At 54.1% G+C, this 24,326-nt stretch overlaps 1 protein-coding gene and 1 long non-coding RNA gene across 5 annotated transcripts in view; one reads left to right on the plus strand and one right to left on the minus strand.

Moving 5' to 3' along the window:
* Positions 1-24,326, minus strand: part of FGF1 (fibroblast growth factor 1 (acidic)) — a 27,772-nt gene continuing 3,446 nt past the window's right edge. Inside the window, exons 2-4 of one of the 2 annotated variants that reach the window (XM_014948195.1) lie at positions 5,845-6,038; positions 2,028-2,131; positions 1-839 (exon numbers count right to left, since the gene is read on the minus strand). In XM_014948195.1, coding sequence (XP_014803681.1) covers positions 648-839; positions 2,028-2,131; positions 5,845-6,013 — 465 coding nt within the window. In that variant the 5' untranslated portion in view covers positions 6,014-6,038 and the 3' untranslated portion in view covers positions 1-647. Of the gene's footprint in view, positions 843-2,027; positions 2,132-5,844; positions 6,039-24,326 lie in introns of both variants that reach the window. The other variant, XM_014948194.1, reaches the window with a different exon arrangement.
* LOC106891556 lies at positions 819-24,220 on the plus strand. Of its 3 annotated transcripts, XR_001412716.1 has the most exons (7): positions 819-1,013; positions 3,520-3,626; positions 10,223-10,255; positions 13,138-13,345; positions 21,159-21,618; positions 22,020-22,218; positions 23,769-24,220. It is a non-coding gene; the product is annotated as an uncharacterized LOC106891556 (long non-coding RNA). The 3 variants fall into 3 exon arrangements; XR_001412714.1 differs by lacking the exons at positions 819-1,013; positions 3,520-3,626 and having other exon boundaries at positions 7,991-10,255; XR_001412715.1 differs by lacking the exons at positions 819-1,013; positions 3,520-3,626 and having other exon boundaries at positions 7,991-10,255; positions 13,192-13,345.

The following is a 24,326-nucleotide window of genomic DNA, read 5'->3' on the forward strand; positions in this document are numbered from 1 at the left end:
GACTGTAGAAGGGACACGTTTACTTAATAAATAAATACAAATGACATAGGGCAGGGAATAGCATGAAATACAGCAACTGGAAGGGAGGCTGGGAGGTCTGTGGAGCTTTTGGCTGATGCTGGTTGAGCTTCACACGCCGAGGATGCCGGCAGCATTTACCCAACCTGGCACTCGACAACAAGGCTGATAGTGCAATCCGAAATGATTGAAGGGCACATTAGAAGATACATACTTAGATGGATAAATATGTTAATGCAGAGTACCAGAGAGGTTTTGGGTTAGAATGAAGTGGGGACAGTAGAAGTGTGAATTTTCCTGGTATCTGGAGCATCCTCGGGGGTTCCCTGTTTCTGGGTTGGCAGGTTTGGGGGTGTCCCCAGGAGCTGCAGGGTGTTCACACACCGAGGGGGAACGGGGGGTGCTGGGGACCCTGCGAGGGTGTGGGGGCTTTCCCCCTCCTCTCTGCAAAGCATCGTGCAGAGCCGGGGAGCTCTGCGTTGGCTATTTTTGGTAAAGCCTTGACCTAAAGCTCGGAGCTCTAACGTTTGGCTCTCTCCTGCTGGCCAAAAAGAGAGCGAGCGAGGGAAAAGGAGGTGGCGTTGGTTGGGTTTTGGGGTTCGGGTGGTCTCTGAGCTCCAGGGATGGGGTTAGTCAGCCGAGACGGGCAGCGGGAGGAAGAGGATCGCCTTCTGGCCATAGTGAGTCCGCGGCCCCAGCTTGCAGCTCCCGTTCTTCTTCAGACCTACGAACCAGTTCTTATCCGCGTGCTTTTTGGAGACGTAGGTGTTGTAATGGTTTTCTTCGATCCTTTCCAGGAACAGGCACTCCTCCCCCAGTAACTGCTGAAAGAGAGCCCGGGGTAAGGACAGTGAGACGGGGCGATGCTGTGGGGAGGAGGATGCATGTTCCTAACGTGTGATGCCAGCCCGGGCGCTCCCTGGCTAAGATGATGCTGCCCAGACCCACCTCTGAGATCTTTGCACCACAGTAAAGTGAATATTTAAGGCGTGGAGGTAAGTAGCCTTGATTTAGTCCCCTGGGCTTCTCCTGCAGTAACTTGTCCATGACCTGGGTGTGTCATTCGGCAATAGCTATAAACGGGATATTCTCAAAGACCCAGATTATTTTCCATGACTCTGTGCCCTGCAGCTCCTGGGCACAGGATGGGTGTAGGCTCCTGCCTTGCACCATCCTGCTCACACCGGGATGTTGCAGAAGCTGTCGCTGCCACGGACAAGGGCTCAGTGTGACCAGGATGCAGAGGAAAAATGCAGGGAGGTCTTTGCTGAGTGGCTGTGGGCCATTGCCTGGGGCTGCTCCCTCTGGCGTGCCTGGCACAGCCATGGAGAGGCAGCAGGAGGCAGGCAGGGGTGTGGGCAAGGTGATGCCAGGGACGGAGGAGCTGGGATGGAGCCACTGGGGTCCCCCTGTGTCCCCACTCACAGGGCTGGCAGCTGCCGAGGGGATGCAAAGCAGCTGCTGTCCCAGATATGAAATACGGTATTTTGAATGAATCATACAATCACAGGATGGTTTGGGTTGGAAGGGACCTTAAAGATCATCCAGTTCCAACCCCCTTGCCATGGGCAAAATTTTCAGATCAAGGGGATGAAAAGCAGCTGCTGCCCCAGATATGAAATACGGTATTTCGAATGAATCATAGAATCACAGGATGGTTTGGGTTGGAAGCGACCTTAAAGATCATCCAGTTCCAACCCCCTTGCCATGGGCAAAATTTTCAGATATCAAATATTTTTTCAGATATCAAACGGGCAAAATTGTCAGATATCAAATATTTTTTCAGATATCAAATATGATATTTTTCAAGAGGCAGCGCGGTAAATGCTGCTCTTTGATTATTTATTCATTTCCCCCCAAAATAAAGCCGGACGAAGAGTGGCCGCCCAGCTGCCAAAATAACAAACAGAGGCTAATTGTTGCTTGCGGTTGGCGTTACTCAGAGCTAGGAGATCTCTGCAAACCTCAAGCCCTCTCTGTGTCTGGCCCCACGGAACCCTCCCACTTCCCGAGCCGTAGAGCAGCCCGTTGGTGTCCATGGCCAGGTACTGCCCAGACTGGGTGCTCTTTATATACACCTCTCCCACGCTTTCCGCGCTCAGCTGGAGTTGGACTGGAAGTAAAAATAAAACAGCAATAACAACAACAACAACAAAAGTAAAAGGAAAATAACCTAATAAAAAAAAGAATAAAGATTATCTGAGATAATGTCCAGGCAGCCAGGAAAGTTAGCAGGGTATTTTTGTTCTGAAGCCTGGGCTTATAAAGAGTTTATAGGAGAGTACAGGGTGTAATAGAAGTGCCTCCTTGTACCCTCTCCTTCAGAGAAAGCCCACAGCCACGCTCTAGGAACCAAAGACCATTTTTTCCTCTCAATTTACATCAAAGGGAGGGCAGCCTTTTGGTTAGGAGGCTGGAATGGGACACAGGAGATTGGGGTTTTAATTCTGGCTCTAATTTACAAATTTCTCATGTGGTTTTGAGGAGACACTTGAGGGGTGACACATGAGGGAGTATTTCGAGGGCTAAACCAGGGGTGGGCAAAGCCCCGATCCAATGCGTCCCATCCGGCAGCGTGTCCCGGCCGGCGTTATCCGGCGCGTGGGAGGCAGGGAGTGGAGAAATAGAAAGGGCTGGTCTTCATCCTAAAAAATACCTCCCAGAGGTAGCCGTGAGCCACGTCTCAGCTTGTCCCAGTCTGTGGAGCTAATGTGAAATTGGTCCTAAAGGGAGAGCGGTGCCTGCTGGCGATGGGCTCCTGGGGATGCGGCGTCGCTTCCTGCAGCCCATCAGACACCGGCTTTTCAGCCCCATCCCCGATGCTGGACCTCAACTAGAAATTCCGGGGCAAAAAAAGCTCCTTATTGGTCTTGCACTGCAGGAGGGGAGTGGGTCAGCTCCAGGCCAGGGTGTCTGTGCCACCTCCCTCCTCTGCTCAGCACCCTGTGCCTGACGCGGCAGCTTTAACCTTTCTATTTGTCTGGTTAGGTATTTTGCCCCTTGGGTTCCTGTTTTTTTTTTCTTATTTTGCTAACTACAGGAGTCTCGGAAAATGATTAAAACTTGGCTCAAGTTCTTGTTTAAGGTATTTATCAGGAAGAGGCAAAAGAAGAGGCCACTTTGTTGGAGAGAAGCTTTGGGAGGAGAGCACTGTGTGCTCAGAGACAGGCCCCATCCCAGTGAAATCTTTGCTGTAATGGTTCACAGTCTTCATTTTTTTGGCATTTCCTGCTCAGTAAATTCTGTTTGATGAGCAAATTGCATGGGTGCAGATTTGCAGTGATGTGCAGTCCCTGGTTCAGGCTGGGAGCCCCAGCCCACCTTGCACTCGCTTCGGGGCTGCAGCCCCAGGATGGAGAATTCCAGCAGGAGAAATTATCTCATTTATTGGTGGGACCCTCCAGATGCCATTGGGGGTGTTAAGGTCTCTGGCCACAGAGGGAGGGAGAAGGGCAAGTGCGGAGGAAGAAGCTCATGCACAAATTCTTGCATTTGGTACAGGTCTGTACAGATATTGCCTTCCGTGAAGTAATGGGATGAAATAAAGAAAATAAGGCTGTTTGTGGAAATGACCTTGGGCTTCATCCTCGAGGGTCTGCAGTGTCCTGGTAAGTTTTCTCTTCGTTTCACAGAGTGAGCTCAAGGTGCCCACACACGGCAGCGAAGCACAGGGTGAGGGAACCCTTAGGCAGGGCTGAACAACGAGTGTTTGGAGGGAGTGACTCGTGTTCTCCTGAGAGGTCCTCCCTGGGGCGGGGGCTATCACCTGCCAAGGCAATTTAAGCTAAAAATACAAATCCTTGATATCTGTCTGGAACAAAACGCACGTGGGCACTTTGCAAAGCACCACCGCAGGTGTCTCCTGGCTGAGCCGCTGGTGTTCCCGTGCCTTGTCCCTCCCTGGGGGTCTCTCCCCGCTGTCACCCCCGGGTTTCCCCTGTGGATGTGGGTGTAAGCAGCGTCCCACGGTGCAGGTCAGGGTCCAGGGATGGTGCTGAGCATCTCTACTGGTTGCCCGGCGCAGGGGCAGGATGGTGGGCAGCCGTGGGTACTCAGAGGCAGGGGGCCTTGCCGGCAGGGCTGCTCCGCTGGCACCCAGCCCTTCCAGGAGTTTCCTCTGTAAATATTTGCACATTTGGATATCCAAGTTTACGAGATCCTTTACAAGGAGGTTCCTTTCTGGCAGAGGTTTCCAAACAGGCAGCCCCAGGACGGCAGCGTGCCGGGGTGCAGATGCCATGCATGGGAATGCTGCCTGCCCTCCCTGCCTGCCCTCCCTGCCTGCTCTCCCTGCCTGATCTCCCTGCCTGCTCTCCCTGCCTACCTTCCCTGCCCTTCCTCCCTGCCTGTGTGCATGTTGTGGCTGTAGGGACCAGCAGCCAGAGGGGAAACCCTCGCTCCAGGGTGACAGGCTCACTTTGCTGGGAAAAAAAAAGTCTAGGCTGTGTGGCAGCATCCTTGCCGTGAGATGGTGGGCTGAAGGCTGGACACTCCTGTCCCTGGCAGCACCCCCTTTCCCAGGAGGTGTCACCTTGCCAGCAGCCCTGCTGAGGTCCCCAGGGCAGACAGGAATCTCCGCATCCCCCTCCTGACTCCGGCACCATCTCAGCGCTGGCAAAACATGGCAGAGATGCTGGTTGAGCTCATACAACCTCTCCTGCTTGTGGGTCCTGCAAGACTGGTCCTGTCTTCTGCAGATCCTTTGGGTCAGTGTCCTCCTCTGCCTCCTGCAGGGGTCTGAGAAGGGTTTGGTGCCTGGTTTATTCTAGGCTGGAGGCTGCCTGCTCCATGCTGTTTGTCCAGCCTTGGTGAGCTCATCCTGGCCTGGCCCCCCCCGCTGCCGTGTGGTGGGGAAACGGCGTTTGTAATGAAAACCCTGCTCTAAACCGCCTTTCATTAAAACAACAATAACAAGAAGAAAGGTTAAGTTTGGGGGGAGAAGGCCACATGTACGCTTGTGGTTTAAAGAAAATAAAAGTGCTTTTCTTAGAATTTTTAAGGCAGACTTGGCTCTTCCCAGCCCTTTTTTTTTCTGACCAGATAGGAGCCTGGCAGGTCCCAGTTCTATTCCAGTAACTGCTCAGGATATGGTGTACCCAGAGGCTTCTGCTGAGAACCGAGAGCTCCGGCACAGGCATGGCTGTGGGTGTGTGGGATGGGAGGCTGCTACTAAGGCTTTTTTTTCCAGCTGCCAGCTCCCTGCCTCAGCCAGCCGTGCTGCAATTAGCACTTTGGCCCTGTGTAGTCTGCCTGCCTGCAATTATGGTGATGACCGGTTTCAGATTTAATACTTCTGCAGGTGTGAAATAGAATCATAGAATTATGGAATGGTTTGGGTGGGAAGGGACCTTAAAGCCCTCCCAGTGCCACCCCCTGCCCTGGGCAGGGACACCTCCCACCAGAGCAGGTTGCTCCAAGCCCCCTCCAACCTGCCCTTCAACCCCTCCAGGGATGGAGCAGCCACAGCTTCTCTGGCCAACCTGGGCCAGGCTCTCACCACCCTCACACCAAACAAGTTCTTCCCCACATCTCAGCTCCATCTCCCCTCTTGCAGGGTCAAACCCTTCCCCCTCCTCCTAGGGCTCCCCTCCCTGATCCAGAGTCCCTCCCCATCTCTCCTGTAGGCCCCCTTAAGCTATTGGAATATATAGATGGTGTACATACTGTCCCTCCCCTGAGCACAGGCTATAGTGTGTTTGGTGCTGACTCCTGTGCCCACCAGGAGGGAGAGAGCCCAGTACAGAGCCCATCTTCCCCAGCTCCCTCCTTCTTGGCCGATAAAACCATCGGAGCGAGGAGAAGCCCCGAGGAGCCCCGTTTGCTTACTGTGCTGGTCGCTTCGGTCCCTGGTCCCATCCACTTTGCCGTCCGGGAGGATGCGTAGGAAGTGCCCCCCGTTGCTGCAGTAGAGGAGTTTGGGTTTCTTGTAGTTCCCCGGGGGGAGGTTGAACTTCTCAGTCAGGGCGGTGAAGGTGGTGATTTCCCCCTCGGCCATCTCTCAGCCTCTCCCGGCCGCCGGGCTGCAAGAGACGGAGCGCTGTATGGCAGGGCTGGTGGCACCGAGTGCTTGGCACAGGCTGCTGCTGCCAGGCTTTTAAAGGGAGGGGAGGGAGCCCGGTGGTCCCCGTGGGTCCCCAGGCTGGCTGCAGGACAGGTAATTCACACCACGGGTGATGGCCCCGCCGGTGACACAGCCCCAAAGGTGATGCTCCTCCAGCGTGGGAGGTGAGGGGGGGGGTTGTCTCCCCACTGGGTGTCACTGGGCGGCAGGGGCTCTGTCCTTTCACTTTTATCATAGTAAATTCTGTTTTCTTTCTACCTTCTATTGACGCACGTACTAAAATTATACGCTCAAAAAAAAAAAAAAAGAAAAAAAGCTTAAAAAACACCCAGTGTCTGATTGAAAGCCGCAAGAGACAGGAAGGGAGCCCAGGTTAATAACTCTCTCCACTATTATAACTTTCAAACACGATTATGACTGGGTATTGCAACACGTACTGCACGCCAGATAGCAAATATTACTTCATATCTTGGCACCCTGCACCTCACCTGGCCAAGGCACGCACTCGCCAGAGATCAGAACAAACCTTAGATATTGTGGGGGATGAGCAGGGGGCAGGAGGCTGTCACTGCAGGAGATATGTCCATACAGTCATCAATAGTTTATAGGAAAAAGGAATTTTGAGTCTCAATTATAGCATGTTTGTGCGCCCTTCCACCCCAATAACAGTGGTTAAAAGGGAAGGGCAAAGCTCTACCAGATGCAGAGGGGTGTAACGGGGCACGGGGCATTTCCCGATGCTCAGGAGCAGCAAGCACCAAGGTCTTGTGAAGGTGCTCTTCCCCATGAGGACTGGGGAAATATCGCATTGAAACCCCATTTTGCATAACACTGTGTGGTCACGATCTGTGTTTAAGCAGAAGCCCTGCCAAAACCCGAAGGCACGGTCACACCGATAAGAGAAAGATGCTGCGAATGCCAGAGGGTGAGATCTGCCACCACAGCCATGGCCATGGCATCAGGTGGTGCCGTGGTGGGGACTGGAGTCCCATGTCTATTCCAGGTATGTCCAAACTCACCTGGATGTTTCTAGCCTAGAAACTGCGTTTAAAATCTCCTGTGAATGTGCTCCCTTTCATATACAAAGTTCCATAGTGCTTATAGAGAAGTGGATTTATGAACAGAAAAAGAAAGGGCATGGTATAAATCTAGATATGGAAAATTACTATAAATGCCATGTATTCCCATAGCTACATTACAGAAAACATTATATAGTCACTGTTTGTATGTATTTATAGATTGTAAAAACATCTCTTTAGCCCTGAGTTGTGCCCCTGGTGCATTAGGATGGAGCCAGTATCACAACGGGTAGGGTTGCTATGGTACTTAGAGAGTGACCTGGCAGATATTAAGGACTGTAACTCTTTGCAACACGCACACACACAAATGTACGCATATAATCTCTAAACATTTGCCCTTGCTCCTGAATCACCCAAAGGCCATGGCCATCCCAGCGCCGGGGCGTTCAGGCTTTGTGTGTTTGGAAGGTGAGAAGTTTGGCTGATCCCCTATTTGACACAGACCAGGTTTTTGGGGAGTCCTTTCTGTGGGTGACAGCCTGGGCCAGCCCCGCTGTCCTGCTGTGAGGTCGGTGAAGCAACCCACAAGAGCTCAGAAGCTTTATGGTTCCTGGTGGCTTTCCAAAGCAGCTGGTGGACCAGCTAAGTACAGGTTCAAAATCCTTTTTTAACACAGTTGTCAAGCAGGTGAAATTAGGTACTTCTCAGAGTGCCTGGTCCCAAAATTTATTTTTTTTTGCCAAGAGCTCATACTTTTCTTGTGGTATTTCAGTTTTTAATGCCAGCTGTCTGCCAAGCTCTCTCTGAATGGAAGCTCTCAAGTCGTTCAATGCAGTGACACAAGGCTTTAGTGCTTTACTGAGCATTAACCAGGCTCAGTGGCATTGTGTGGTTTCCTGGAGCTCTCCTTGAACCTTTATCTGAGAGTAGAAGACACTCAGAAGCCTCCCGGGTCAATGATGGTTGGAAAGGAGAAACAAATATCCCAAAGCCAAGAGCTCAGATCAGGGTCTTGGCAAACTTAAGCTGCAGCCAGCACGAGCGAGGAGGGGGCTGGGACGCCGTTCGAGGGCATCCACTATTTTTAGAATGAAGTTAGTGCTCGCCAGCTGCCTTCGACTCCATGAGAGAAGTAGAACAAACACTATTTTCCACTCCCATTGTCTCTCCTTGCTAAATTCTATGGCTGTTCTCATGCTTTTATGGCCGTGGAGTCGGTACTCTACACACCACCACTCATGGCCCTACTATTGTACTTTTGGCAGGAATGTTGGGTTTTTATGGGAATTAAAATGCAAGAGTGAGGGAGAGAACCTGAACCAAAGACAACATAAAGGGCCTTGTTGCTTTGGGTAGAAGCCCAACAAAATTATTAAGTAGCTCAAAGCAGAACAGAAAGCAGCTCTCTCCAAGATGCTAAGCTGAGAGGCACCGCACTCCAGCAGATATTTGGTGCCCCATGGAGAAAGGAAAATATTCCAAGAGGAGGTTGCTGTAAGAGGGGGATGGTTGCTGCTGAGCATTGACACGGCGGGTCAGACTGGGACAGTAGGATGGAGCCCCAGTTGGAGAGTGTTTGTCCAAGGCCAGCTGTGTTCATGGCTCTCTTTCCTCCAGTCCCTGTATAACAAGCTCATCCCCTTCACTCCTGTAGCTTTCCCGTGCTGGGTATCCTAAGAGAAAACCACCACAGGGAATGATCAGCATCATCACTGGGAGCTGGACCTGGGGCATCTGCTCCGGGGTGACCCCAGCTCTGTCTGCAGGCCCAGGGAGCAGAGTGTTCCACCAGCAGCCCGGGGACACTCAGCTCTTCCTCCTGGGCTGTGGAAGGAGATGTCAGAACCCCAAAAGATGAGAAATAGCTTTCTGAAGCAAAAAACGACTTAACATTTGGGTTTAACTCTCTTTTTAACTTCAAGCAGGTCCTACTGAGCTCTGGTGGCTGGAGCACGGCAGCGTGCGTGCTCCTCACACGGCGAGGGGAGATGAGCCCGGTGTGGGACCGGAATAGCTGTGAAATTCTGAGAAGTTTGGGTTGGGTTCCAAACTCTATCACCGACCGCTGCCGCTGCCGTGGCCAAACCAGTGGCTTTGATGTGAAACCCCAAACTCTGGAAGCGTCTGAGTCTGAGCATCCAGGGCCAGTTGCGTTGCCAATAACAGGCGGACTCTGTGTGAGCTCTGGAATAGCGGTGCAGGCCGGGGGCCATGGAAAAGGAGTGAGGTCCTTTTCCCTTCCCATTCTAAAATCATTGCAGGTGTCACTCGACAGTACTCTGCTCCCCTTCGCTGCATTACAAAGGTGGTGCTGATGAGACCTTGGCAACTTGGGGGGCTGCTAGTGGCCCATAAGGTTTTTGCATGTCTGGGTTGCCAGGTCATGCTCAGACAGGGCTCTTTGTGGTTTCAAGGGTATTTTTGTGGTTCTCTCGTGGCTTCTGTGACACAAATGTAGTGGCCAGCTGAGACTAACCTCCCATTAGTATCATGAATGCCCCAGGTTTTTGGTAGCAGGAGCCAAGGGGAGAAGAAACGTGCTGGGTTTCATGGGGCTCCCAGCAGAGCTGGGCACCCACTGGACATGTCCCTCTGCCCAGGGGATTGTCCCCGTGGTGGTCTCTGCTCCCTGTGGTCCCTGCTCCCCATGCCTTGTCTGGCCACCCCTCTGTACACAGGCAGCAGCTGCAGGCCATGAGGTTGGGAACTCGTTATTTCTCAGCTGGGAGATGAGCATCTTCCACAACCACCCACAGACCTTCACCCACCAGTTAAACTCGTTAGCAGCTTAATGATCCATCTCGTCAGAGACTGCAAGGGTTACCCACACCAAGAGTGGTGAGGAACTGTGGGGAGATGGAGTCCCTTGTCCTGTTGCTAAAATTTCCCTGCCTGTTTTTCTCTCCTTCCCATCCCTCCAAAACTTCCTTTCTACTCCTTTTTCTTTAGACTCCTCCTCACTTGTGTTTTCCTGAGATGGGTTGAAGGAACTTCGCGTGCTTGTGAAAACACGTTGCACCAGAGGCTGGTGGATGCCGGTGTGGTGTCTGCAGCTGAGCACCCTGGATCATTGGCATGGCCTCCTCCCAACCTCTGACACCCAAACGCTGCCTCTGTCCCACAGGTTGTCCCTGAAGCTGGGAGGTGACCAGTTAAGGTGAGCCCATTTTTTTTCCTCAAGTATAAAATACCCGGCTACAACATGGGGGAAGCCAGAAGTATCTCACCTACCATGGGTTAAAACGAGATTGGGGATTGACTCAAATACATTAAATTTGTCCTTGGCTTTGGATACAATCCTTTATATCGGGTTGGAAAGAAATGTTGTGGATGGCCTCTGCTAAGCACTTCTCAGAACAAGTGTGGAAGCATTGATGAAAAGTGCAGTTAATCCCAGTTGTCATCTCGCTGATCAGATAAAGATCATCCAGCAAACTCCAAACGGGCGAGAAGCCAGCTCAACCCGGGCGTCCTCTGAGGTTGTCAGACTTCAGTTAATGAGATCAGCGGCTCCTGACTTGGGCTCTGGTGAGCCCAGTGGAAACACCACGAGTGCTTTCACTTTAGAAAGTGTCATTTTCTCCATTAAAGCAGAACTGGTGTTTCTTCCCGGGTGTGTGACTCGGCTGTGATCAGGCAGTGTCACCTCCTGATGGGCTCATTCCCCACTCCCACTGTTGGCTGTACCCCCCTGGATGGGGCAGTCACCTCCCGGGCAGCTCAGACACTGCGTGTGGGAAGGGGAAGCTCTTACAACAGGTAGAATATTTTTAAGGAATTCAGGCTCTGGCTTTCCTCCACCCATTCCCCTTCCTGAGGGATTCCTGAGTAGTGCTGTGCTGACGGGTACAGCTTTGGGGTGATCCAAGGGCTGCCTGAGCGTGCAGAGGAAACATCTCTTGGATAAAGAGGGGTTTTATTCATCATAAATTGTAGAGATCTGTGGCCACGGTGGGTCCGGGGTTATCAGCAGCACAGCCAGGGTGAGGGCTGCCTCCCTCCCGAGGGCTGGCGGTGCCGGGCACAGCTCGAATTCCTTGAAATGAATCCTGTGAATCCCCTTAGAAGCATTTAATAAATGATTAGACAGAACCTAAATACGTAACAGGTCATTTTGTGCTTATCAGCAGAATGCATTGGCTTGTTTCTGCAGTCAGTGTTTATGGCAAGATGGTTTTATCTCTGGCAGGATGATTTTATCTCTAACAATATGATTAACTGCTTAATGAAATATTTATCGGTCGGGTCTTACCCTCTCTAAGTGGAATATGTGGTACAAAGTGTGACCAAAACTCTAGAAATTAATGTAACTAGTGCCTGCTCCACCAGAAAATGCAGTCATTCCAGTCTGGTCACACAAGATTTGTGTTGGGTGAGACAGCCAGGAGTGTAAATGTGAAACTTTCAGCAATTTACCGAGTGGGTATCACTAACGGCAAGAGCGAGCGAGCTTCTTGCCAGAAAACCAGCTGATGATAAGCACCTGGAGCATCGTGGTAAAGAGAGATAAGAAAAAGCTTTGGGACAAGGGGTTGGAAGTTACAAAGTGCAGCAGAGTTTAACCCATCACCATCCCCCGGAGGCAGCATTTAAAAATAAATGACCGTACCAGAGAAGGGCACCTGCTCCAGGTGAGGACAGAAAGTCTGGTACCACTCGGGATGCCCTGGGGGAAACCCTGTGCTGCTGGGCCACTGCCAGCCCCAGGGAAATGCACGTTCAGGGGTCAGGTCCCCATGGTTGCCCCCTCCTCCAGCCCCTCGGCAGCCCCAGATGGACACTGTGGCACTGCCCCAGCCCTGGTGAGGAGCCCTGTCCTGCCTGAGGTGCCTCCGTACTCCACCGGAGAGACACGACATCGATGAGGCTGGGTTTGGTCATTTCATGCCATCCCAGTGCTGGTTTAGCTCCTGTCTCATCGTTCTGTGGGGCAGAGAGGGCCGTGGGGATGTGTGCGTGTCTCGGGGGCAGAACCGCAGCGGGGAGGACCTCCCTGAGCCTGCCAACAGCCAGACGTCTGCTCCAAAGCCGTGAGTGACTCCTGCCTGGCTTTGAGGCTGGGACATCCCAGCTTCTCCTTTAGGCTGGGACATCCACTGCCACGTCTCAGCAAACTGGTGGCATCCGTGGGGAGACAGGAAAACAAGGTGATGATCCGCTTTCTAATTATCTTCCAGTCTCTCCCACCTCCCCACCCACACCCTTTTGCAATCTGGTGATTAACTTAATTACAGTTCCAGATCCAGGAGCTGATCCAGGCCAAGAGCAGGAGCTTTGCCCGGAGGGTCTTGCCCCCTGTGTCCTGTCTGGGTTTGGACCAAGCCCACGGACACGTCCGCGAGCAGCTCTGGCTGGAGATCCAAATCCCATTGCCTCACGTGGGGGATTTGAGCCCAAACTCTCAGAGCAAGCCAGATGCGTGGGACCTGCTGCACGGAAAGAACACACTGGACAGAGACTCACAAAAGCTCAGTCTCTCCAGCCAAGGATGGGGTGGGAGACGTGTTGCACTCAGAGCATCCAAGGGGACACCTTTGGGCATTGTAGTAAGAGATAATGCAATTGTCTGATTACTGGGAGGAGAGAGGGGGTGGCTGCTGCTCCCCTGCCCCGTCCCTGCCTCCCTCCCTCCCCAGGCTGGGCTCGTCCTTGTTTTAGGACACCATTCCTGGTGTTTGGGGGTGAGGCTGGTCCATCCAGAGCAGGAGGATGCTTTCATTGCAGTGTGCTCAGCAATGGAGCTGCAGCTCTTCCCTGGGGACCGGGGTCGAAGCAAGGACCGTGGGCTCAGGGCTGGGCTGCCAGGGACGTGGCTGTGACCCCTGTGCCCGTGCTGGCAGGGGGTCGCCCGGGACCCAGCTGCACCCAGTGCTCACCCCCCTCATCCCCAGGGACTGGCTGTGTCACCTCCAACTCTGCTGCCCCAGGCATCCTAATTACAAAGGGCAATTAATGGAGTAGCACAGAGGTCTTCCCCTTCCCTCCAGGAGATGGTACACACTCCCTGCCTTTCACAAGTGCCTTTTTTACCCCTCGCAGGCTCACGCTGAGACCAAGGTAAAGCATCATCCCTTCTCCTGTGCTTCCCTGCAGAGCTGCTTCCCGGCACCTCCATCCTGTGGTGGGAGCAGCCGCCAACATGTGCCACGAGTTACTCAGTCCTCATGGTCTCGTCTCTGGCACCTGAAGAGGATGGCTCTGAGCTGCCAATGCTGCTGAGGACTCAGGGACAACACACCAGGTGCAGGTACCTTGTTTTGGGCGTTTGCCACCAGGCAGTGGGTGGGTGAGTGCAGGGCTGTGCTCTCCTCTCCCCCCTGGCTCTGCCTGGGTTTGCTTCCCAGGGGAAGAGCATCTGGAGGGAGTGGGAACCACAGGGGATGCTGTGAAAACTAATGGCTTGTTGCAGGTTGGGATGTTTTGTGATGATGTAGGAAACCCTTCTGGGAGGGGGGCACCTGGTGTGCCCCAGCATGGGGATGGAGGGGTGAAGTGACATCTCCCCCCTTGGCTCCTGCTCAGCAGCCCCCAGGCATGGGGGGGCCCTGCAGTGGGGAGACCCCATCCACACCCTGCTGAGGACCCTCTCCCAGGCGGGCAGGGAGGCTGGGCAGGGAGGATAAGCTGGGAGACACTTCACCCGACTTGCAAATGTCACTGTCCCCCCCCCGCCACCCGCCCCCGCTGTCCGTGCAGGACGCTGGGCAAAATGTCAGACCACAAAGCAGGGCACTGGGGCTGTCTGGGCTGGAGCTGCAGGTGTGGCTGCGCCCACGGACGGACAGACAGACAGACAGATGGCAGTGCCAGCCGTCGCCGCTCCTGGCCATGGACAAGCTTCTCATGGCTTTGTCCGTGGTTGTGGGCACTTTTCTCCAGCTCTCCTCCCTTCTCTCTGTCCCGTGGAGCGTTTTGATACGGGAGATGCAGACGCCTGGCAGCGGGGAGCTGCTGTTTGCAGGTCAGCTCTGCCCCATAAAACCAGCAGCTGACACCAAATGACAGCTTCTAACCCCCCAAATTTCACTCTATGCAGTGATGTTACGCCAAGGGACTGATCTGGTTCTCCTGTGCCATATCCCGTCTCAGCCCTGGTCCCACCGCAAGCCAAGCCTCCTGCTGATGGCCCCATCTCAGCTCCGTGCCTGGTCACTGCTCCTCTTCCTCCCCCTCCACCAGCCCCCAGCCCCCGCCGATCTCTCAGGGCTCAGACGGGTCCGAAATCTCAGTCTGCTCCTGCTAATAAGGCATGAGGCTCGAATTAGGAGCTAAAAGCAGGAATTTTCACGTGGTGGCGGATGCAACACTTCCTGCAGCTGCCCCTCTGAAGGGTGGCCAAGCTCCACCAAGGGCTGGCTCAGGCTTCAAAACTGCGATTTGAGTTTGGGTTCAGACTTTATACCATGTCCTTCCCCAAAGAAGCAGAGGATGCTGGAATTGAGGGTTTCATCTCCCGGCCAAGTGAAACCCCACATCCATCCTCGTGGTTAACCATCAGTAGACATATCATCGCTCAGAAATCAAGCTTCCTCCAGCATAGCGTTGGTCTCGGTTGGTCCAAGGAAAATCACTTGGTTTCTGGGTTCACCATAAGCTCAACAGAGATTTTTCTAGGCTGAAAATGCGCAGGGAGTTAATTTTGTTCATTCTGAAATGTTTGTAGAAGGACTATATAGCTTGTCTTGTTAAGTTCTAAGAAAAAACGGCAGGAAGAATTCTGTTCTTAACTCTGCTGCTCGGTATCTTATTTTAAATTTAGCATCTCAGAGCTCATGCCTGTGTTCTTTCTCTGAGCTGCCTCAGTAAACAGCTTGGGCTGGGTTTTCCTGAGCACTCTGTTGCTCAATATCTTAACAGTGCAACAAAAGCTTGAGATAATAATTGCTATTACCAGGAAAATTCTCCAATAAATAATAATTTTCTTATCTGCATGACTTTAGGGCTGGAGAAAACGTGAAAGTGCAGTGCATAAGAGCATGCAAGGAAGGTTTCAAATGAGAGAGCAGAGCAAAGCAAGCTCAGAGCTGAGTCTTGTTACGTGCAGATGAGGTGCTCAGAGAAGAAACCCAGAATTAGCCCTGGACAAGTAGCCACAGGAGTAAACTTGTGACAGAAGGTGTGCATCTCCCCCTCATGCTGTCTGTAGAGCACTTCTTTGATCTTTAGGCAAAAATTGGGGGTTTTCTCAGCTGAAGGCAGTGGGTGGCTCTGGAGGCCCGTGGGCACCGGGCTGTCCCTTTGTCATCCCCATTTCCAGCCTAGAAAGGGGCATGAATCACACGCCGGGACATGCCAGGTCACGCTAGAAGATACAGCCCTAATCCTGGTCCTCCCTGTCCCGGACAGGGTCGTACGGAGGCACCTGTGTCCCTAAAGAGGTGGGGACCAGTTTGGTCCTTGCTGTGCCATCTGTGAGGAAGGCACCGTGGCCACAGCTGGGTGTCAGTGGGCAGGGATGGGCAGGGGTGGGCAGGATCAGGCAGGGGTGGGCAGGATCAGGCAGGAATAGGCAGGATCAGGCAGGAACAGGCAGCCGCTCCTGCACCGCTCCAAGGAAAACAGTGCCCTGTCTCGGATGCTGCCTCCAGTTTCCATAACAGTCCCCTCGGAGGGAAGGAGATAGTGGTTTTGTTTTTTGTTTTTTTTTGAAGGCTTTTCTACCCTTTCTCATCCCTGTAAACAACAAACCACCATAAAAAGCACATCGCAGGAGACAAGTCTGCAATTTTAGCTACCTGGTGGAAGAGGGCTGCTGACCAGAAAAAGCACATCGCAGGAGACAATTTTAGCTACCTGGTGGAAGAGGGCTGCTGTCCCGAGCGCTCGGCAGCGCTGTCCCTGCAGGGGACACCCACGCCGTTTATTTCCAGCTCCCGAGTGGGCAGCACAGAGACACGGGGATGTTTGTCCTGCCCGGTGTTTCCACAGCCAGTTTAGGGGAAAGCCGTGGGGTCAGGCTGGCCCCCAGGGATGCAGCCGAGGGTGCTGCCGATGGATGCCCTGGATCAGCCAAGTAGAAAAAAACCTTGGGAGAAACAGGTAGCCTTGTGGCTCCCATGGGATGTGAGTGTTGCCTCCCTGCTGCGCCGCAACAGCATCGTGTCCCTGGCATGGAATAACCGGAGTGCCAGGAGCAGGAGGCAGGGATCTGCTTGCAGGGGCTTCGCATGCTGCTGTTGATGTTGTGTGTGTTTATAGGGTGTCTCCATCCCCGTGCAATTCAAGAGACTGATGAATTTTTAAAAGTTGAATTTTTTTCAAAGTTACATAAATGCATCCCAGCACAGGGCAGCTTTCCCCTATGAGACCTGGCTGGTCTCAGGGCACAAACACGATCCAAACTCTGCTGGCTCACAGCAACATCCCCCAAAATGCCTGATGCCGGTGACTGCCCACCCAGTCAGTGAGCCCTGAAGGGATCTGCTCTCGAAGCCCTGGGCAAACCCAGGCTTTTTGTCTTTTTCTTTCTCAGGAGCTGGGCTGCAGAGTGCCCAGGGGGTAAATGGGCATCCCCTGCCTGCCTGCACCGCTCTGTGTGATGTGTGGTACCCACAGAGGGTCGCATCCACACCAGGTTAGGTGTGAGCTACAGCCCTCCCACACCGGCAGTTTAGGAGTCAGGAAACTCTTCCCATCAGTCGGAAGCTTTTCAGAACACCCTGCAGCAAAGGGAATATCAAGGAAGGGGAAGGGAGGGTGTTTTACTTGATGTTAAATACTTGTATTTCACGTCCAAGATTTGACCTGCGAATGAAACTCGAGTATAAAGGGAGGTGGAAATTCCAGTGGAAAATGTACCCAACTGAGCAGTATTCTTATGTGTAACGTAAACATGCCCTGTGAGGATGTGCAGCTGTTAGAGAATTACCGAGTGACCTCTCCGGGGGAAAAAATAATGAGAGTGGGTGAAAGGCAGGGCAGTTCTGGGGAGCTGCCAGGCCACGGCTGTGGGAACAGCCCTGTGCAAGGTCTGTGGGGGAGTTTGGAAGCAGCTTGGGGGTTGGGGGGGGACAGGGTGGTCCATCTCCTGCTTGGACGGTGCAGAGATGCAGAAGAAGGTGGCCTGTGCCCGTGGCTACGTGTGTGTGATGGTCCCAGGCAGCGTGGGGCAGAGGAGATGTGCAGAAAGCTGCCACATCTTCCCGGTGCTGAGCTCCAGCCACCACTTTCAGGGGGTTTTATGGTGCGTGGAGTGTCAGAGCTGGGACCTGGAGCTCATCTGCTGCCGCTCAGCCTGGGCTTGTCACGGTGAAGATCTCCCCCTCCTGTCCGCCTGGGACGAGAGCTGAGAGAACTCAATGGGGGCTCCTGCTCTTGTGCTGTGACCCACACACACATCAGCCAGGCTGGGCGTGCAATTTTGGGGCCACCCTGAGTAAACGAGGGTGACAGTACCCGACACTTAGCTCTCAGGCTGGGCAGGCTGCCTGCCTGCTGCCCCTGGGCTGGGGGTGCTCACTGGGAGCTGAGTCCAGGAGGTTGACTGCACCTCGCAGTGACCACCACCGGGGCTGGTCCCACCTTGGGGTCGTGGGTCCCTCTCACAGGACCCAGAGAAAGGCCTGGAGGGGTAGAGGAGCACTGTCTGGTAGTGCCAGGAGAAGATTGTGTCTACCACCCTCTCCATGCAGAAGGACACATGGGTGGAGGAGGAGGAGGTGTGAGCTTGGTGAGGAAGGGCATGGGCAGCACTGGGCACCAGGAGATTGTCCCTGAGTGGTGCTGGGGATGCCTGAGGACATCTCTGGAGGAGAAGCTGTCCAGCCACGGTCACTGGAGGTGGCTTGCACGGGTCAGTGGTGAGAGCTGCTCTGGGAGGTGCTGCTGGTGAGCTCAGAAGAAAAACGAAAGATGAAGAAATGCAGAAATAAGGTCCCTGCAGGGGCAAGTGCTGGCAGGGCTCGTCTGGAGGTGGGAGAGGCGGATTTACTAACTCCAGAGATGTGGGAAGAAAAGATCCGAGGTCAAGGCTGACACCCAGATTTCGACTCTTGAAGCACAGACCTAAATTCAGCTCCAGGAGGACGGGCAGGCTTTTTGAGCACAAGAAAGTCGTGAGTCATTTATGACCTCTGTGTGTGTGTGTGTGTCTAGAATGTTGTGGGCAAAGCACAAACCTTTGGGAGGGCAACTCGGACAGGGCATCGCCACTCCAGAAATGAGTCTGGAGGGGACAAAGGGGGTTTGGATGTCACCCTCTGACTCAATGGCACGGAGCTATTATGGGCCAGGGCTGGGGCTGGCACCCTGGGAAGGGGGCACACAGGCAACGGGCACCCCAGTAAGGGGGTACACACCCTGGGAAGGGGATACACAGGCAGCAGGCACCCCAGTAAGGGGCTGTGGGAGGTCAAGGGGGCACACAGGCAACGGGCACCCCAGTAAGGGGGTACACACCCTGGGAAGGGGATACACAGGCAGCAGGCACCCCAGTAAGGGGCTGTGGGAGGTCACAGGTGGGAGCAGATTTTTCCAACCCAGCACCTGGCAGTGCAGCTGGGGAGCTGGGAGGGTTTGGTGGTCCCATGCTGAAGCCATGGGCTGCCAGGGGAAGGGGTGGCAGGGAGCACGGCACCTGGGCTTGAAGGAGGAAGATGGTAATTGCTTGGTGACCTGTAATTATTGCCCTGCACAATTAAAGCCTGGCACTGGGGGGTGGAGGGTGACCTGCTGCCACAGGGAGCTCCAGGCTCTCTCGCCCCGTGGGATGGATTCCCATCTATGCCCCTCGGATTTCCAGCTTTCTGGAATAGCTGCCTTTCCCACACCAGTAAGCGACCCTGGGTGAGGTATTTCGGTCACCAGATCATTTTAATCACTGTTTCCCCCTCTGCTCTCCTCTCATCGTTATCTCTCCCCGCTGGCACCGTGCTGGAGGCTGCAGTTTTCCGGGGTGATTTCATTCCTCTTAAAGTGCCTGTGTCTCATCCTGGGAAGGGGCAGACCCGGAGCTTTGGGAGAGCACAAACAGGAGGCAAAGGGGGCTCTTCTGTATCCACTTTTGAGTTAATGAAGACCCAGAAGAGAGGGTTTTGTTACCTAATTAAAACAAAGGTTAAACTTTAAGCCGGACCATGGATGTGTGTTAAGATGCTGGGCTGGGGTTAATAGAATAACATTTAGCACTGGCTGTGTGTTAGCTGTTCTTGAAAGGAATTTATAAATATTAACCATGGCACTCTCTGAGGGCCTGCGTTAGCCTTTTTCTGCCACGTTTAGCTGCTGTGAAAATGAAGCATTTTTGTGATGCTGTTTTCCTTAGCGAGCAAGCTTCTAGAGAGAAAAGAAGGGCTGGTGGTGTCCAGAGTTGTGTTGCCTTCAGCCACGGGGTCCTCTGCACCCTGAAACCCTGCCTCTGACCCCTGAAACCCTGGCTCTGACCCCAGGAGGAAACGAGTCCCCGTCCCTGGGGAGGGCAGTGCCACCACGTCAAACACCCCACGCTTACAGCACTTGGGCTTTGTAGTATCTGCAAGTCACTGAGGGCTTCTGCAGGGCTTCAGCGTGTGCTGCTGTTCACCAACAGCGTTAGACCAAGAGGCAGACACTGGAGTTGGAAACAAAGGCAAAAAATAGTAACTGCTGTTACTGAGAAATACTGAGTCAGGCATCTTCTCTGACAAGCGGGGAGCGAGGGAGGATTACTGCATTCATAAAGGCCACACAACGTGCCAGGGCAGGGAGACCATGACAAAGCAATCGTCCCTCTCTCCCTCCCGCTCAACTGGTTTTCAACAAATTCTTCTGCAGAGAGATTTTTCTATTGTGAGCCGTTGGAAAGGCAAACCCAGCCGGGCTGCAGCCCGAAGGGCAATCACTCACAGCGATTTCTGTGGTGGCAGAAAATATACACAGCATTTCTAAAAGCATCCCCCATCACGAGTCAGTGCCGGGTTCAAGGGGGGTGATGTGTGGGTCCCCCGGGTCGGCCGAGCCGGAGCAGCCTGCGAGGGTCAGGGCTCCACCGGGCACCTCCCCGGAATATTCTCATTTAGGGAATGTTTACTGAAAGGGTTTGTAAGAGACAGTGCAAGTGCCAACACGTGGCTCAGGGCCCTGGCTGTGCTCTCTGTCTCTTGTGTGGGCAAATACACTCAGTGTGTGTCTGCTCCGGGGTCGGGGCGAGGGTCTGGTCTGTAGCTGGTGATGGGTTTGGTTTGTCCTGTTGTTAATGCTCATCTTTCTCCACCACTCCTTGCAAGCTCTTATTTCTGAAGGCTAATTTAGAGAGAGGTACATCCACCCCATCTAAACTCCTGCGATTTTGGGGGTTATGAAATGAAGGATGATCTAAGGGGGGTTGTTTGAGGCACTGGGTGAATGTTCTCAGCATTCCTGCATCTGGCATTCCTGGGGCTCTGGAGAGGAAGGTGCTGCTGGGAGAAGCTTAGATGAAGGCAGACCCGGCTGTATTTTCAGAGGTCACTGTGCAATTACCCCAAACTGGTGTTTAAACTATATGGGGCCTGGCTGACACCCCCCACACTGATGGGCTTTGGCCCTGGGACCCCCAGGGCTGGCAGGGGCCGGGGCATCACCAGCCCCATCCCCTGCATCTCCTGCAGCTCCATCCCACTCCCACAGCCCGTGATGGATCGCTCCCTGAAGCGGTGCCAGGCTCCAGAGGCGTCACCTCTTGCTTGATAATCTTATTTCCTGCTAAGCCGAAGCCAAAAGCTAATAGGAGTTTCTGGAATACACGTGTGCTCCTGTGCATTTGTTTCCCCAGCCCCCCCCAGCAGCCTGCAGGGACGTGGCTCCCCCGGGCCCTGCTCCTGGGGGGCTGAGACAACTGTCCCCTCCCCAAATGTGGGTCCAGGGCTCTGCCATCGCCGGCACCCCGAGCACAGCAGAGGTTTGCAGTGGCTCTGGGTGGCCTTTGCACCTGAGGGTGACACCAGGATTTGGGAACTGCCAAGTCCAGGGAGTCTGCGAGGGTCAGAGGCTCAAGAAATTTGGGCTTAGAAAAGGCTGTCTGGATTGTACTGGTGTGTGCAGCTCCACTGCTCTCTTAAGGGCAAAAAAACCCACCAAATTTGGCTTATCTGGGTCTTTTACAGGGTGCTTGCAGTCCATTTTGAAGCTGGTGGTGGTGGAGAAGGTCCTCTTCACCTCCTCCTCCACCCAAATCATCGTCAGACTTTGGCTGGGAAAGCTGGGAGTCATGGACAGGGGCTCTTGCCGTCCCTGTGGGACCTGCATCTCCAGCACGGGGGTCTGGTACTGAACATGTGGCCAGATTGTCACCAGAGCCTGGCCATGGGATCGGATGGAGCCTGCAGGACATGGGATTTGGGATGCAGGACATGACAGCTGCCTCCCCAGGATGCATGCACCACCAGGACCCTCCCCAGGCACACACCAGACTTTGCCAAGCACCTGAAAATGGCTGGATTCTGGCCCAGCACCACGGGAGCTGCCCCAAGCCACCAGCCAGGCCTCGGCAAACTGAGGCAAATATTTGTAGACACAAAAAAAAGACCCAAGAGGAAGAGCCAGGACCGACGGGTGCCAGACAAAGTGAGTAATAAATAACCCCTTGTCCCCGTGGGCGAGGGTTTTGCTGCAGGGGATGCTGTGCGTGGCCACCCCAGCACCCTCCTGAGCGGGACCCACAGCAAACCTCCTCTTGAGGGTGTTCGGGGGTGCCCCGAGAGGGGACACAGCCCCCCAAAGCCAGAGCCTCCCACGGCCACCCTGGGATCCACAGGCAGCACGAGGTCGGGACTGATGCCATCACCAGCCAGCAATTATTGTACCATTAAAATAAAAATCGGCGATTGCTTCCTCATTGAAAAGTTACAACTTTCTTTCTCTAATTAGTACCCTGAAGCGAGGCTTATTTGCTGATGAAATGTGTGTGCTTGTGGTTCAGGATTGCAACGTCTCTTAAAAACCCTTCTTTGTGCTTCCTCCCCCAGACTGTGGCTCAGGCAGACAACGGCTGGCTGAGCAGTGGATGGAAGCATTTGCGGTTTGGTTGGGTTCCTGCGCTAATTAAGGGCCACATCCAGCACCCAGGAGCTGGTGAAAACTGCACCCAGCTGCGAGGAGGCTGATTTCTGCAGGAAAAGGGCAGCGGTGCTTCCAAAACGACCCTGGGAATTTTCCCTGCAACAGGTAGACACGGCCCCGGAGGGGGAAAAAGCTGATAGTGCAGAGGAGCGGGGAACGGTGCTTTCTGAGTGCTAGGTTCTGTTATTTTTTTTTAATTTCTGACTTGGCATCAAAGGAGAAAGCAAATTCAAGATGGCTGAAATGCTGGTTTTGGTCTCTTCCGTGAGTACGTCATTGGAAGCACGGAAAGAGACCGAAATAAAACCGCTGGGGCCATTATCCTGATGGGGTTGTGACTGAGCCCTGACTCCTCACTGCAGCCCTGCTCCCAGCTGCTGCCTGAGCCAACCCAAAGAGCCCAAATGTAAAGACAAATTGCTGTGAGCTCTAATTGCCCCACTTGGGGGGTGCAGGTGCTGTGTCCCCGCTGCTCCCCAGGGCCGCAGGTCCTCACTGCCCCCTTCCACCTCCCTCCACATCTCGGCTCGTTCCTGCCATTCAGCCAAGGGGAAAACCCCGATGAAGCAGCCCCAGGAGACACAGAGCTGTCGGGTCCCTGTCACTGCTGGGATGGGGGTCGGGGGTCCTGGGGGCCGCAGGGTTTTGGCTGGAGGAGCAGCAGCAGGAGCTGAGCCACGCAGCTGACGGGGGATAAAGTGTAAGGAGCCGTAGCCAGCTGCGTGATGAGCTGCCTGGGCTGGGAGGAAGATCAAGGTCTCAGGAGTGGGAGGAAGGCCAAAGTCATTTGGGGAGCTGGGGAGGGAAAGTCTATCCCCCCCGGGCTGGGGTGGAGCCGGGAAGGAAAGTTTATCCAAAGGTCTTGCGAAGCTCTGGGTCTGGCTGGAGACCTCGGTGGACCCGAGCTGTGTCCAGCCCTAACCCCAAGTGCCTGTTCCTGCGCCCCCCGAGTGCTCGGGGGGGCTGGAGGAAGCAGGGCCCCCCCGGCGTCAGGGAGAACAATTGGACATTGTGCTGCCTTATCACCTCCCGGCCCGTCCTGCCCTGGGGAACCCATCACACTCCAGACCCCTCTTTGTGCTGATCTTCCCCTACGGCTCGGGCTCTCTCCAAGGCGATTGCCACCGGGGTCAAGGCCGCCTGGGCTCCCCATTGCCAGCGTTTGCAGCCCCCCCTCCCAGCCAGCGGGGAGGGGGTGACACTGGGAGGCTCGTGTGCAGCTCCCCCCGGAGCAGGGGGTGAAGCCGGGAGCGAGGGGTGGTGAGGGGGTGCTCCCACCGGGATGGCAGCCATCCAGAGGGCTCTGGGGAGTGCTGGGGGGGGGGGTACTGGTACCTCTGAGCCATGGGCAGAACTGGGGGTGGCAGCTCGAGCATGAGACCCCTGAGGCACCTTTGATGTGCCCCCCCACATGGCAGCAGCACCCTGGGCTGTGTGGGTGCTGGGCAAGGCGAGGGGTGCAGCAGCCTGACACGGGGTGCTGAGCAGCTCGGGGTGCAAACGGCACAGGCTCGGAGCGGGGTGTCACTGGGTGTCACTGGGTGCCCGGCCAGCAAACCGGGAGAGTCGTACAAAATTAATTGAACCCGCTTTGCTTCCATCTTCTCTTGTTCAATCACTGCTCTTCCTCATTCTCTCCTCACCTGCCTCACCAGCATTTCCCAGGTCAGATCCTGACCCCTCCCGGCTGAAACCAGCCCTCCCAACTGCTGCTGGGACCCGGGGACACCGGAATGGCCTGGGGACACCGGAATGGTGGGGGAGCCACGACTCCAGAGCCGGAGGAGGAGGAGGTGACGCTCAGCGTTTACCCCTTTGGGCAGGGAAAGGTGAGAGGAGCAGAGTTTGGCTACACACAATTGCTTCTCTTAAGATCCAAACTTACAAAATCTTATACAAGTAAAAAAAAAAATAATATTTTTTTCAGTAGGACTTGGCTATCTGGCCAGAGTAGCCCCAAGGAATTTCTTTTTTTTTAAAGGAAACATTTATTTTTGCATCAAAAATGAAGCGTTTTAAAGTGCTGCGTCACTTCAACAAAACACCTTTCTCTTCTTAATGGTCCAAATATTGTGCTTTGCCATTTAAAATGCTTTTTACATTCCGATTCCGATTCTGATCCGGGCTTCTGCCCAAAGCTTTAGGTTAATTTGCAGTAATGTTGAGATTGCAATTTGAAACCGCACTCCCCTTTTTGGAACCTTTCCCCTCTC

Source organism: Calidris pugnax, unplaced genomic scaffold, assembly GCF_001431845.1.
Source record: "Calidris pugnax isolate Ruff unplaced genomic scaffold, ASM143184v1 scaffold27, whole genome shotgun sequence".
Taxonomy (NCBI): Eukaryota; Metazoa; Chordata; class Aves; order Charadriiformes; family Scolopacidae; genus Calidris; species Calidris pugnax.